Here is a 14,378-nt window from a genome sequence, read left to right on the forward strand (position 1 = left end):
ATAGGTATTTGCACCGATGAAACAAATGTGATTTCTGTGACAAATCTCATTCAAAGTCTCCTGTTCCTTGTTCATCAGATTGGTTGCTACTACAACCTACATATCACTACACAAATCCAGAACCAACACGGAACGACTTGATGTACTCTTCAGTCAACTCCTCCACTCGCTGAGATACACTGACATATGGGTTCAGATCACGCAATTTGGGAAGACAAACCTACAAAATCAGTTAATTCTATGGATATCACTTCTGCTCTCGATTTGCCCAAATCTTGTTCCGAAATATAAAAATTGGATGACATATCTTTGATACACGCAGCATCATTATCGTAGATAGCAATAGTCTTCACTCCAGCGAGAATGATGTTCTTCGCTAGACTTTACTGCATACGTTTATCAATACCAATCTCTACTCCTAATCCTTTCATACCGATAATAAGGGCACTCGAAGCGTTCATTCGCTTCATAGCCTCTTCTCCGAGAACATACAGTTGTCTGCTGTACAGAGATTCGTCAATTGTAACTTCTTCCGACATGTCTGTGAATAATCTAATCCTAAACTGAAATCTCTTCAGAGAGGTGATCTCAACAAACAATTTAATCCATGGAAGACAAAACAGCTGTAATAGCAGTACATAATTCAAGGGACTGTTCAAGATGAACTCTCCACAAGATTCCCTGAGTTCCATTTTCAAATGAAAGCGTCACAATATTTGGATCATCCTTCTTTTTTGTCATCTTGTCTAAGGATGACAACTTCCATATATCCATAATCACACAATTCGTCGATCCTAGTTTCTTGATTAATGCCACAATTTGTCCTTGAAGAGCTATTGAGTAATTGTCTCCTCCAATAATTCCAGTAGATGTCTTCACCTCAGTGAGTGTGAACCATGTACAGGCTGGATTATCCCTCAATGAAGGGAGTTTCACTATATCATCAACATTCAGAGTCTCCAGATTGGTAAAGGAAGTATCAGTGTGAGATTGTGGAGTGTCGTCAGAGGTAGGTTTAGAAGTGGGCTGAGATACTGGTTGAGAGATAGGTTGTGATGGTTCCTCAGTCGGAAGATTACCCTCAACCGTTACATCCTTTTGTGGCTGATTTAGATCAGCTTCCTCATTCAATACAGCTTCAGTAGAAGGATCATCGCTAGACTCCTCAACAGGCACTTCCTTCACAGAAGCCAGGGTCTTAGCACGATCAGCAGCCTCGGATCGTTGATATTCGTCTGCGATATCCTTCGTTAATTCTCGTGTCCAACGTAGAGCCTTGGAGAAGAAAGAAGACTTTTGTGAGCTCTCCTTCATCTTCTGCTTGGATTGTTCCAAACCCTTATTCCAACTGGCTTTTGCTTTTGCTGCAAACTGTGTTGCAGCAAAAGCAGTCTTCGAAGCCATTTCAGAACCTACTTCCTTTGCTTTCTCCATTAGATCGCTCAACATGTAATACTGACACACTACTTCTAATCCTCTTCATAGTCATACCTTCACATGTTGCAGAATCATGATCAATCAGCCATTCCATCTTCGAATAACGACGAATCGTTTCATGAATCGCGAAATAACCACCATCAATCACACACACTCGGTTATACCCTTCGGCTCTCAATATCCTATCATTCATATCATTCTTCAATACAACTTGCCACATTCATTCACGTATTCAGTCTCTTCATTCTTATGATCGGGATGACCACGAGCTACAATACAGATCACACAGCCTTGAATTTCAGAGAGACATTTCAATACTCCTTCCAACAGAAGCGTATTTTTCCATAGTTTGCCTTCCACACGTAATTCGGCTGGGAGAGTTCCACTTGCTGCCTCTTCATCACTTCTCAAATCTAGACAGAAGAACTTACTCCGTTCAGATTGTTTCAAATGCATTGAACTCAACACATCACCAGCAGCAATAGGAAGAATTGGTAAGGTTGGAAGATGAGGCATGGTAGCAAGAGTAGCAAAAGGAGGATAGTAAATGTCTCGTGATAAAACCCGATCAACTGAATAGTTCTTCACACAAGCTTTCTCGAAGATTTCAAGATTCGACGACCATTGATTGAGAAGCACGGAAATTCGAGATTTCTTAGAGGGATTGAAAGCACTAAGAATCAACTGAGTCTACCTTTCTCACTTGTAAAAGTCAACCAAACGACTGTAGAGAACATCTGATGTTGCTGTTACAGAAGGGCTCAATAAACCAGGAGAACACTGCGACAATACCCCAATCACTGCATACTGTACAGACACTGGTGTATTTGCTAAGAGGCTTTCAGCAGTCAGAATCACTTGAGTGATGTCAGTATCACTGAGTGACCATGGCAGTGCTTGTACTGCTTCTATCAGTCCATCGAGTGAAGTGATTGCTAAGAGTTCAGACTGCTTCCACTGAAGCAACGCTAGTACAAAGAATATCACAAAAGAAGCATTTCCTTCTACAATCAATCGATCAATAAGACGGTCAGTGATCCCCATGGTCCACAGATCTGTCTCATGATAGATATCAGGATTTAGAAAGACTGATAGCAGCCATGACGTTGGAATCACGCCTTCTTCCTCTACTGTCTGATATGGATCTTCTTGGACTGGAATATTCTATGATCAAAATTGGGACAGTTTCTTACAGACACAAAATCGTCCTGTTTTTCTAAGGGATATGAATATGGTTTCCACCAGTTCAAGGAGATGGAATCCAGATGAGTGGCAAGGCGAGGAAGATGGAACTGCACCAATAAGTGAAGAAGAGCATGAAGACGGATGGTGGCCTTCCCACGGGAAAGTGACACTATTGGCAGACGGACTTCTTCTGTCACTGTACAACGTTGATTGAGACAGCGATCTGTTTCCAGTGTCTGTAGAGGAGGAGAAGAAGAAAGGAATGTGATTGAGAACATATCCAGAAGAAAGAGAAGAGTGAACTCCCGTGTGAAATTGCGACACAACAGTAAGAAAAGAATAAGATCAATAAGGACTAGATATCAGGAATGACAATAATTGGGACTATTATTGTAGGGAGCTCCAGAATTAATCAGAAGACCATACAAAACCCATAAAGCATCTCCTTTGACTCTAGTTTCATTTTCAACTGAAAATGAAGAGATTTGTATTGACATACCATTGGAAGAGAAACGATGGTAGATATGGTGAATGTAGTCTTCCACAATACCTGTATTAACAGTATTCACTTGCCAAACGCTGTCTGCGAGAGTGGTAACAAGATCAGGATCAATGCCTAGGAAGATCACAAACATTCGACATTGAAGTTCTTTAGGAATTTGGTAATGATTCTTTTGAAGTAGGGAACGGAGAAAAGGAATATCTGCTGATGACTAAGAGAAAGAAAACAAACTTGGATTTAAACGCACTGACTCCTTTTGCAAGAGTTCGTTGATTTGCTTTTCATCATCAGGAATCGGTTCCATCAGATATGCAGGATCGGGTTCGACCGTTTTGGTTTCCTCCATAAGATCTTGATGTTTTCTACATAATAATAAGATCCGAATCGTACTTCTGGTAATCCTGTTGCATTTCATTGGAGATATCATGCATCACATCTTCTAGATCCTCTTGACATAATCTTAAATCCGATTCAATACCCTTAATATCGCTTGTTTCTTCGTCTACTCCATCCAAGAATTTCCCAAAACGGTATTGTTAAGAAAAGCAACCCAGGCAGAATGGAATGGATATATTCTCTTTCTTCTCCTCTGAAACTGGAACAGGCTCAGAAGTTACTGGATCTTGTGGATTCTCTTGCACATGATTGTCTGTCGTTGTATTTAGTTCTGAGACTGATCTGAGAAACACAATCCTACCATCTCCCCAATCTTCAGCTTCATCAGAATCATCAACAACAAATAAACTGCTCATTGATATTCAGTTGGAAAACAAACACAAAATGAAGAATCACGATGACTCCAAAAAAAGTCACTTATTAGTTTACCAAAAACGAGATTCACAAGAAAAAACGGGTTAAACTAATACAGAATGCCTGGAACAGTGTCAATGGACTCTACATGTCATCAGAACACTGATGGCATACTTTGAAGTCCATCGTGAACAAATCCTTCCCGACTCTACCAAATTGAAGAACTACTTCATTCCGATTTGTCTCAAGCTGTAGATTTTTGATAGATGGAATAGTAACGCGATTCCTGAAGTCCATCACATATGTGTGTTGCTATAACTAACGCCAATACTTCAAGTCTACGAATGGATCCCATTCTGGAGGTCGTGACCGTAAAGAGTAGATAAATGGTTCAACAGTCGAGACTCGACGATGGGAAGGGAGTAGGCATCGTTCAGCAAGAAACACTTCCATTTCATAGGGTTTCCAGGACCCTAAGAAGTTCAATTTGTACTTGATTAACATCTATTGTTCAAAGGATACGATTCTGTACTTCATTGTTATCCACTAATTGGGTTTGGTTCAAGTGAGTTAGTAGATCGGGGTCTAGGCAGGAGTAAAATGTAGTATTAAAGGCATTGGAACGGATTCGACCGATAGGGAGTCGATCCGTTCCTAGATGACGTCCCTTCAATGGAGATGCATTGTGTAGATCATGAGGAATTGACAGTGTGAGTGTTGTTCGCAAGCCACAAATGTCTCTTCTTGCTGTAATAATGTATGTATTCACACTAGGTGTTTACTCATTCCATTCTGTACCCGCCAAGTTGCAGATATAGGTCTATATATTCACTTTTCAGCCAGCCTTCATAACGTCGTTGCACAAGACACATATAAACAGATTGGTTATCTGGAGGAGGGTTGAACAGAAGGGTGATATTTTTCTCTTCTGTCGGGTTCTCCAGAAACTCTTGTAGATCCTTGTTCACATTTGATATCAAAGCAAAATCGTAGTTCATGGAAAGAGTGATAATGACACGATGGGTAAAAAACACGAATCCTGCTGCAATGAACACGAGAGTCACACTGCACCAAACTACTGATTATGAAGTGTTTTACATGCAAAGAGATGATTAAGGAAGTAGTAGGAATTTACAATTCCCGTGGTTCTTGCCACATCGTTCATTTGCACGATGGCTGAAGAAAAGAGCTACAGTGACCACAAAGTTGAACTGGTATAAAGCTAAAGTGGGTGAATGAGAGAATAGGGAGTGGGTAGTACGACTGCAAGGACATTTGTCTTTTATAATGAAGGCCATACACTTGGTAATCCGATGAGAACAATTATTATGCAGCAGTAATGTATTAAGATAGAATTTCACCGTTTTAGGGAAGGAGTGGAGTTTTGTGGTTATTCGGTTCCTCATCCAGTGGAAGCTAAGATGCATCTTCGAATTCAAACGAAAGGTCGCTGTTAGCTATGTGGTTGATTGATAGAAGAAAATGCCACTCAAACCCTGATCAAGGGTCTGAAGAATTTCCAGCGAATTTGTAAAGTGATTGGAGATCGATATGAAGAAGCCCTTCATCACTAGTTGTCGTTTATCTTCCTTTGATTTTTAACAAACGCGTCATACCAATTACATATCATCAAAAACAGATCGTTTCTCATGACCTCGATCTCTTCCTCGACGTCCTCTTCCCCTTCCTCGACCTCTTCGATGAACCAAACTGACATGTTTATTCCTTCCAGAACGCACTTCCAACATTCCTCTCAACAGTTCATCACAAAGAAGACATCCCGAGTATTCTGTCTGACCACTCTCTAGTGGTGTATCCTTCTTATTAAAATCGATTTTCACTAACGAAGATCCACACTCTTCACAACGCTTCTTCAATACTTGAATCTCATGAATACTCGTTGTAAACCGAATAATCTTGTTGCATTGATTGCAGCATAACTTCCAATTGGGACGACTCTCCAAATCCAATACCATCATTCCCTCGCATTTTGTTTCCTCATCTGCTGGACATCTACAGAAAACAAATTCCATTATCCTACGGACACACTCCATTTGCTAGTAATCCGAAGCGACAAGAAGGATGAAGACATTGATTACATCCCATCCGTGTCAACTCTTCAAACGGAGGATTATTATAACAGAATGGACACAATGGATATGTCGTTCCTACAAACTTCTCAGAGTTTCCTAATGAGAACAATAGGAGATCAAATCCATCCAAAGGACATTTCAATTCCTTATACAATTTGATCGTTCCATTCGATGGAAGATTGTAAGTAACATTACATTCAGAGCAGAATAGACGTGGAGGAGGATTCTTCACATATTTCATGTAATGTTTACAAATGCCACATCGTGATAAAGGTTTACCTGATTCTGTGAGTAATGAAAATTCAGCTTCAAAAAGCGAATCTATGATCTACGAATGAATCTCGATTATCATCACTCACTCCAATATGAGAACGGAAGTAATCGAATTTTGATCTAAATACATCCAATGAGTGTTCTACAACATCTTCTTTCTTTGCCTTCCCCTGAGCAATCAATGTGCATTCCTTCTCAATATTGCTTCGAACTGTTGGAAGAACAAGTTCTGTGTCAACATAGTAATAACCATGAACCAGAACGATTCCTAGTTTTGTTGGAATCAGAGTACCTTCATGTCATTCTCATCTTCAATCATACGCTTAGGACCCAATGTCACATAATTCCTTTCAACAATATTCGAAATATGAACGGGAATTGAAGCATCCGTACCAATTCCGTTCTTCTCCATCAATCCAATCAATTCACTCTCTGTCAAATAACCTATTACTCAATCCATTCTCTCGTATCTACCAGGAGCTGATGTCAAACCTTCTTTACTTACGCATTTATCGATTTCCAGAATTTCTCCCTATTTCAGCAACGCCACAAATTATGTACTTTTTTGAACTCCAAAGCAATAGAAGAATAATTCGATTCTTCATCGTCTTCTTCTTCTTCATAACCACGATACAAAGCAGTAAATCCTGGAACTGTGACTCGTTTGAAAGAATAATTGAATGATTCATCTCCTGCTTTCAGTAGAACACGGGTATTTGTGTATCGACAGTCTATTTACTGAGACCCAGGGATATCCCTACCATCTGAGACTGTGGACAAGAAATGTTTAGTGATCAGTTCATATAGACTAGCTTCACCACCAGAGAGTGAATTCAAATCGACACTAGCCATTGGGGTAATCGGAGGATGATCACCCATATCTATTCCTTGTCGAGGTTGGTTAATACCATTTTGTATCAACTGATTCACATACCCTCCCCAGACAGGATGGGATCGGTGTCTCTCTATAGCTCCTCTATCGCTTGATTCTTCCTCAGCACTCATACAACAGATCGTAGTGTTGAGGATAAGCAGTGGATTCAGTACGAGGATACGATATGTAGCCCTTAAGGTACAACCTCTCTGCAAATACCATGCATTCCTTTGGACCCATCCCAAGACTCCGAGATGCGATCTTCAACATATCAACTGTATTAAGAGGCTGAGGTCGCACACGACGACCTGATGTGTCTTTCACTTGAATCACCTCCATCTGATGTATTGACTGAAGTTTCTTCTGGAATATGAAAAATATCTAAATAATGAGAATGACAAAAATACACACTTCTTGATCGAAAATTCGACCTCGAGTCCATGTCACGGGAATCACACGATTGTTCTTCTTGACAGCCACTTGGAGTGTCCAGTATTTCTAAAACTCACAATCCAGCACCAACCCAACTTCACCCTTGAAATGCTGAATCACATCAAACCGATCAACACAGAAACCAAGTGTTGGTATTTGGCAAGGTCCATATGATATGACAGTACTATCAAGATCACTGTACTTATTACGGAAGAACTGTGTTTGAAAGCGACTGAACGCAACTCCAATTTTCAGATCGAGTTCTTGGCGTGCTTCTACCGCCTTTGATTCATTTTCGTTTGGATCTGATAGCGTTTTCATTGCTTTGAGAATATCTGGAGCAGTAATGGCAGAATAACGAGCTCGATAGATACGCTTTTCATTTCCAGTTGGTTTCTTCATGACCGGCTTCACACAAGATAAGACTTCAAAACAGATATTCTCTCCTTCCCGATCACAATCCAACCATAATACAATGGCATCTCTATACCCATGATTCTACACCCATGTCTGCATACACATTCTTTCCAACATCCTTTAAGTGACGAATGACTCCTCCACTCGCTTCCTTCCGAATAGTCTTTCCGCCAAATAAATCCATGCAGTCGGTTTTCTCCCAATTCTGGTACTCGGGAGCAAAGTCAAGATTGAAAACGTGACCCACAACAGATGTCACCTATTAGTCAAGTTCACTCAACTCCATTACTTTGAACAGAACACGTTTACCTAAAAAGTCACCTTCAAAGTAGTGGATTGGCAACTTTCCTCCCCGTGTTTCATGTGTTCCTTTGGATAGAATCGATGAAATACTACCAGCAATTGATGGCTTTTCCGCCACCATTAGAACTTCTGGAAGAGTCATTCAAACGATTACTAAGGTGAAAATGCAGTTGCACAATACTTCTAAAGAAATAAGGATTACTTTCTATGATTGTTCGATTGTGAATCTCAGTGATCCGTCCACTCTTGCCTTTTTGGATACTGTTGCTATTTAGAAGTGTATATAATAATGCAGTTGGATCCGAGTACAAAGAAACGACTTCTTGGGTACTATCGTGAGGAGGACAAAAAAGTGGATACAACGAAATGGGTTGATTGTAGATGGCAATTGTATCTCAACAGATCCAATATCGGCTGCTTCGATCGATCGCACAAGATGAGTCTGAAATTTGTAAAACGCAGTACGGAAGACCTTATTTTGTTGTAATTGTTCTCTTGGACTTCAATTTGCAGATTCATGGAACTCGAGCGAATGTCGTTTACAGTGTCTCTCATCACTCAGGAATCGTTGTGTTAGGCTTTTCTTCTCTGTAAGAAGTAAAATGGGACTGTAAATCTAGAAATGTTGGTGTAGACATTCTCCATATTCGTCAAGATGTGCATTCAAGTCAATATATATCGATGATGCGTTCTGCATTGCATCCAAATGAGTATCGAATACTCAACTCTCTTTCTCCGCAACAACAAATGATCTACTTTTCCCTCTTTTGGACACTCAAAGAAGCCCTTTTGAAGGGAAAAGGGGTAGGGATTGCGGATCCAGCACAGCCAATGAGTTCGTTTGATTTCTCATCGATTACACCAAAATTGAGTTATTGGGTAGCAGTAATGAATTCGTGGATATTACTAGCATGGATACACAAAGATTCCTTTGCCGTATCTGTTGCCGTGGAATGGGATTCTGTTATTGATCATGCAGATTTAATCGAAATCGATAAACAATTGTATATACAAGTGAACGAGAGTCAGATTCGATTGATCCAAGATGATGATGTCATTTCTTTTTAGTGTTTCTTTTCTTTATGATTAATGATTTCATTTATTAAAACTGTGATATCTTTTGTGTGTTTTTTAATCTTATCATTGTTGGACTAATTCTGAGGATTGATAAGTAGATTTCTTTTAAAATGTAAGAATGATTTGGCCTTGCATAATAAGTTGCGGTGGAATGTGAATATATGAAAGATTGTCATGTTTCATGTTTAGTCGAATCCAGTAGTTCTAGATACAAATCCAACTACAGAAATAGTTACAGAGAAACCAAGGTCATCTCTGTATGATATCACTTTTGTATCTCAAGCGACGTATGATTGTTTTCCTTGTATTCCTTCTAGATTGAACCGATGGGACTTTATGATTCAAATTGCCTCCTATTGGAAAGGGTTTGTGCAATGAGCAAGTGTTACTCTTAGTCCAATGTCCATTATCTATTATATTCCTGAGGAAGATGTTAGTGATTTGAAGGCCAGGATGAAGAGTACAAAGTTGAGAGACAACATCCACATCCAATATGTGATTCGGGAAAATGCATCAATGTACCCAGTCAATGCTCTTCGGAATAAGGCCATTGATGCCGTTCAAACGTCGCATTTCTACATTTCAGACATGGATGTGTGGCCCTCGCGTAGAAGGATTATTGTATTTGACATATAGCATCAACGTATGATGCTCTCCGCAGCCTACCAGACTCACTTCTTTCTGATGAGAAACTCGCCATCATCGTTCCTGCGTATGAAATCAAAATGATTCCTTGTTCTACATTTGAGCAGTGTATTAGTTTCTATAAAATATATTATCCTAAAACCAAAGGTGAGTTGCGTTCATGTTTGGCTGAGAAACGTTGTCACACCTTCCGACCACGTGAGTGGTTGCATGACTACTATCCAAATGACTGGTTTTACTCCCAGAGTATGACCATTCCTGTCCCTTGTTGGAAGTCCGATACTCAGGAACCGTATGTAGTTGTGAAGAAGATCCCTGGAATGCCTCGATTTAACGAATCTTTTGTTGGTTATGCATTTAACAAGGTACAATGGTTGGAACATCTACGGTATGTTGGCTATCGGTTTGAAGTGCTAGTGAATGGTTATTCTGTTGATATTCCACATCCTCCGTAAGCTTAAATGACCACTATTTAGTGTAGGTCAGCCTTCCGGAATGAATTCTTCAACATCATTAGTAAAACTAGAATTTTCCCAATGTTTGACGTTTACCAAGACTTCCTACGGCATTTGAACGAGACAGAGGAAGACAAATCCGTGATGGGTTTGTGTCCAAAAGCGCGAAGACAGCCCAGACGTGTTTGGTTTGCATCGGATGTTGCCAAACTGAAAAAGAAGAATAAAACAAAGAGTTGATTTGTTTGTTTGATCATGGTATTTAGGAGCGTTTCTCAAATGGAAGGAACACGGTTCTACGATGTTTCTCGTGGATCAGAATGAATCACGATTCTGAATCGTTTCTCGCATACTCTCAAAAAAACCACAAAGAAGCATAAGCAATGCCAAAGAGACGTGGAGGACCAAAACCCAAGTGGAGAAAGAATAAGAAGCCAAGAGAGAATGTATGGAGAACGATGGATGCTTGTCCTCGGGAAAGCAAGCTATTTGAAGATTATTACCGTCTGCAGCATATTTGTCCCGAAGAAGAGTTCACTCAGTTCATTGAGTGTTTGGTAGTCCTTTTTCTTCATGGTGAGTTCTAGAAGACAGATCTTCCCACAACATTTCGTATAAATGAGGCAGATCCGGATTATGAGATTATAAAGAAGAATCTCAAGACTAAGTATCATTTCGAGGGAACAGTGGAATATGAAGGTCAACAGATTTCATGTGTCCATCCAATTGAATGGTACGAAGATGAAGGTGCATGGCAAGTTGGAATGGATGTGTATTGTAACTCTAGATTGATATTCATCGTAAGAAGCTGCGAAAGATTGAGGCATTCAAGGAACTTCATCAATACATGATTGCTTTGAATCTTTCGGGTCATATTGGTCGTCAGGAGGCTGTGAGTATGCTTCCACCAATGTTCCTGGATGTTCATCCTGACAGTATCGTGTTGGATATGTGTGCTGCACCAGGATCCAAAACCCTTCAGATTCTGGAAAAGGTACATCGAAGTGAAGGCCATGGAATTGTCGTTGCTAATGATGCAGACAGCAAACGTGCGTATCTTCTTGTTCATCAAGTAGTTGTTAGATTGGTTGTTCATGTCTAGACCAGTCATTTGAAGAGCAGTAATATTATTGTAACAACGCATTTGGGCCAACAGTATCCGTTTTTGAGGTAGGTGGTGAGATGTTGTGTTGATGTAGATTTGATGATGAAGTGACTGTGAAAGATGATTCTGTCTGTCAGAGTGGTTCTTTTGATAGAATCCTTTGTGATGTTCCTTGTAGTGGAGATGGTACCTTGGTAAGAATAGTCCGTTTTATTCACATCAGAGAAAAGCCCCCGAATTATGGAAGAAGTGGAATATCAAGTATTCTCTGGCTTTGCATCCTCTTCAACTGGCTATCACAATGCGAGGTCTGAAACTCCTTCGTGTTGGAGGTCGTTTGGTGTACAGCACCTGTTCTCTGAATCCCATTGAAGATGAAGCAGTCGTGTTTAGTCTTCTCAAACGGTGTCGAGGTGCTGTGCGAATTGTGGATGTGAGTACTATGTATCCTGCGCTGAAACGAGCGTCAGGTCTCTATCAGTGGAAGGTGTGTGATCAGGAGAATGGTGTGTATACTAATTATGAGTCGATTCCCGCGGAACAGAAACGATTGTATCGTGAGACTATGTTTGCTCCAGAGGAACAGGAAGCGAGAGAACAACATCTAGAAAGAGCGATGCGATTCTTGCCGCACATGCAAGATACTGGTGGTTTCTTTGTGTGTGTGTTGGAAAAGGTGGCTCCAATTCCTCGTGCAGAGAAGGAGGAAGAGGAAGCAAAAGAAGAGACCTCTGCTATGGTAGAAGAAGACCAAGGGGTTGTTGAAGATGAGGCAAATTTGAAGGAGGAAAATGAGGAAGAAGAGATAGATGGGGGAGACTTGGTAGGGATTGTGAAGGAAGAACAGAGGTATGGGGTTTAAGTGGTTTTTCATTTTCAGAGCTTTTTCTGCCAATCGGAAATATGATACATTGATACCATGGAACCGAAAATGGTCCTATTTTTGTCATTCCATAATTCATAGCTTAGAGTCATTGAAGTCATTCTATGGTATTGATGATGAGTTTGAATGGGATTTGATCTACTCACGAAGCGAGAGTAATAATATTCTATTGTATGTGAATCCAACAATTAATCGACTGTGTTTGACATCCCAATCAGCAAAGAAATTGAAGGTGGTAAACACTGGTTTGAAGCTATTTGAATATAACAGTCGAACTTGTGAATGTGCGTATCGTATCTGTCAGGAAGGTGTATCGGTGATTCGGAAGCATATGACTAAGCGAATTGTACCTGTGTGTTTGGAGGACTTCAAGCGGGTTTTGGAAACCCAGAAGATATCTGCAGAAATCACAGCTTTTTCGGAAGCAACGCAGGGAATATTGAAGGAGCTGGAAGCAGGAGCTTGTGTGTTCGAATTGAATGAAGAGGCGAAGAAAGAGTTAACGGCTAAGTTTCCTAGATTCCAACGTGTGTTTGAAGAGATGGGATGTGTTGTATGGCGTGGTGTGAAGAACATCAACGTATTGGTTACAGAGACTGATATTGATACTATGAAACGAGTTCTATTGATGGATGTTTGAGTTGTTTAGTATTGGTGTGTTTGTAAGAAACAACTTCATGAACAATTGGGATTAACCCAAGAGATAGGGTACAGCGCAAGGATGCGATTCTTATTCGAGATTTCGCTCTCGTTTCAGATGACTCCATACATTCTTTACAGCATCTCGATGACGATTGTTGAGACGACGACCGATTTCTGTATCACCCATCAATCCCGTCGTCTTCAGTTTCACCAACAGATCATACTCCCACTCCTCCCATGGAGCTGTATTGGTATTGAGTTTGCGTGTTTGCTGGTAGATTTGAATGTAGGTGTATTCAGGCATTCTGCGCTGGATTTCCTTGTTGGATAGACCCTGGTTTATATACTCTCGCAATCTGTTTGTTGCTTCTACTGTCCATCGAGGCTTCTTTCCTCCCTTGCAGATATCATTCTTCCATTTGTTGATGCATTGACTCACCGATCGTGTGCCCACATAGGAAGCCACTTGATTCCAGTGCATTGAAGCGCCCAAATGAGACACTGCATGTTGCAAACGATTACACTCTTCGGCACTCCATTTCTTGGGAGAAGCTCGAGAGGAGGTGAACATGTCAGCACCACTATCAGTATCAGCTGGCAGTGTCCACTCAGCGTCACTGTCGTCTGTACTCTGGTTGGACTGAGATTCTTTGGTTTCAACTACATTGTCTTCCTTTGAGGATTGGTCTGTAATGATCTCGGACTCAGGAATGATTTCTTTGGACTCAGAATCATCTGGTTTCTGAGAATTGAGGCTCAGTTGTCGATTGAGAGTATCCAAGGACGGTTCATATGGACTCATTGAGTCAGGAAGACTCATTCTGAAGATCAAATTGACGTTACCTGAGTTTCTGCGAGACAAGGACTGATATACTGGGTAACTATTATCTGGGGATCTGTCTTCTTCATAAGTAGAATCAGATTCAAAGGAATAATTATAATTTGACTCGAAATAGATATCCGTTAGAGCACTATCGAATTGATCCCAGCTGATAGTTGGACTCATGGTATTATACAACTCATTGTCATAAATAGAATAGTCATTATTGAACATTTTCAATTCAGTGACAGTGCTAAAAGATAAAATGACCATGTTTACAACAGACCTGGTCATTCAGAGAATTTTCTTGGAAATCTTCTTGCGCAAGGCAACAATACTTTCATTTCAGTCAGAGTTTTCTAGGAAATTATTCCTGCCCGAGAATAGTATTGTTGAATGGACGCTTTGGAATGGGAAAGAAATGACTCTAGCAATGAAGTATCCAAATGCAACGCATCACACATTTTATTGTATCTGATTGCTAA

At 40.4% G+C, this 14,378-nt stretch overlaps 8 protein-coding genes across 8 annotated transcripts; 4 read left to right on the plus strand and 4 right to left on the minus strand.

Annotated features, from left to right (window-relative positions):
- Window positions 1–106: 106 nt before the first annotated feature.
- Window positions 107–539, minus strand: JH06_2156 (ubiquitin-activating emzyme E1; the record flags this gene model as incomplete). Its single annotated transcript, XM_014671832.1, has 3 exons — window positions 107–220; window positions 252–376; window positions 407–539. The coding sequence occupies 3 exons, from the start codon at window positions 537–539 to the stop codon at window positions 107–109; spliced, it is 372 nt and encodes a 123-aa protein (XP_014527318.1).
- A 61-nt stretch (window positions 540–600) lies between these two features.
- On the minus strand, window positions 601–1,953 carry JH06_2157 (hypothetical protein; the record flags this gene model as incomplete). Its single annotated transcript, XM_014671833.1, is given in 4 exon segments — window positions 601–1,463; window positions 1,492–1,619; window positions 1,649–1,850; window positions 1,869–1,953. The coding sequence occupies 4 exon segments, from the start codon at window positions 1,951–1,953 to the stop codon at window positions 601–603; spliced, it is 1,278 nt and encodes a 425-aa protein (XP_014527319.1).
- Window positions 1,954–4,921: 2,968 nt separating this feature from the next.
- JH06_2158 (DNA-directed RNA polymerase I and III 1) lies at window positions 4,922–5,448 on the plus strand (the record flags this gene model as incomplete). Its single annotated transcript, XM_014671834.1, has 5 exons — window positions 4,922–4,963; window positions 5,002–5,088; window positions 5,122–5,210; window positions 5,244–5,320; window positions 5,351–5,448. The coding sequence occupies 5 exons, from the start codon at window positions 4,922–4,924 to the stop codon at window positions 5,446–5,448; spliced, it is 393 nt and encodes a 130-aa protein (XP_014527320.1).
- A 45-nt stretch (window positions 5,449–5,493) lies between these two features.
- Window positions 5,494–8,408, minus strand: JH06_2159 (DNA topoisomerase 3-beta; the record flags this gene model as incomplete). The annotated part of the gene is made up of 12 exons (XM_014671835.1): window positions 5,494–5,887; window positions 5,916–6,295; window positions 6,327–6,431; window positions 6,614–6,684; window positions 6,715–6,772; window positions 6,802–6,971; window positions 7,002–7,216; window positions 7,248–7,495; window positions 7,526–7,612; window positions 7,643–8,044; window positions 8,067–8,222; window positions 8,253–8,408. The coding sequence occupies 12 exons, from the start codon at window positions 8,406–8,408 to the stop codon at window positions 5,494–5,496; spliced, it is 2,442 nt and encodes an 813-aa protein (XP_014527321.1).
- Window positions 8,409–9,355: 947 nt separating this feature from the next.
- JH06_2160 (hypothetical protein) lies at window positions 9,356–9,721 on the plus strand (the record flags this gene model as incomplete). Its single annotated transcript, XM_014671836.1, has 4 exons — window positions 9,356–9,411; window positions 9,442–9,496; window positions 9,533–9,630; window positions 9,661–9,721. The coding sequence occupies 4 exons, from the start codon at window positions 9,356–9,358 to the stop codon at window positions 9,719–9,721; spliced, it is 270 nt and encodes an 89-aa protein (XP_014527322.1).
- Window positions 9,722–9,742: 21 nt separating this feature from the next.
- On the plus strand, window positions 9,743–10,443 carry JH06_2161 (glycosyltransferase-like protein large1; the record flags this gene model as incomplete). Its single annotated transcript, XM_014671837.1, has 2 exons — window positions 9,743–9,950; window positions 9,980–10,443. The coding sequence occupies 2 exons, from the start codon at window positions 9,743–9,745 to the stop codon at window positions 10,441–10,443; spliced, it is 672 nt and encodes a 223-aa protein (XP_014527323.1).
- Window positions 10,444–10,826: 383 nt separating this feature from the next.
- Window positions 10,827–13,071, plus strand: JH06_2162 (cytosine tRNA methyltransferase; the record flags this gene model as incomplete). The annotated part of the gene is made up of 8 exons (XM_014671838.1): window positions 10,827–11,000; window positions 11,031–11,201; window positions 11,231–11,515; window positions 11,546–11,613; window positions 11,643–11,742; window positions 11,772–12,397; window positions 12,429–12,482; window positions 12,513–13,071. The coding sequence occupies 8 exons, from the start codon at window positions 10,827–10,829 to the stop codon at window positions 13,069–13,071; spliced, it is 2,037 nt and encodes a 678-aa protein (XP_014527324.1).
- A 90-nt stretch (window positions 13,072–13,161) lies between these two features.
- On the minus strand, window positions 13,162–14,166 carry JH06_2163 (myb domain-containing protein; the record flags this gene model as incomplete). The annotated part of the gene is made up of 1 exon (XM_014671839.1): window positions 13,162–14,166. The coding sequence occupies one exon, from the start codon at window positions 14,164–14,166 to the stop codon at window positions 13,162–13,164; it is 1,005 nt and encodes a 334-aa protein (XP_014527325.1).
- Between the last annotated feature and the right edge of the window lie 212 nt (window positions 14,167–14,378).

Source organism: Blastocystis sp. subtype 4, assembly GCF_000743755.1.
Source record: "Blastocystis sp. subtype 4 strain WR1 chromosome Unknown seqid_0131, whole genome shotgun sequence".
Taxonomy (NCBI): Eukaryota; class Bigyra; order Opalinata; family Blastocystidae; genus Blastocystis; species Blastocystis sp. subtype 4.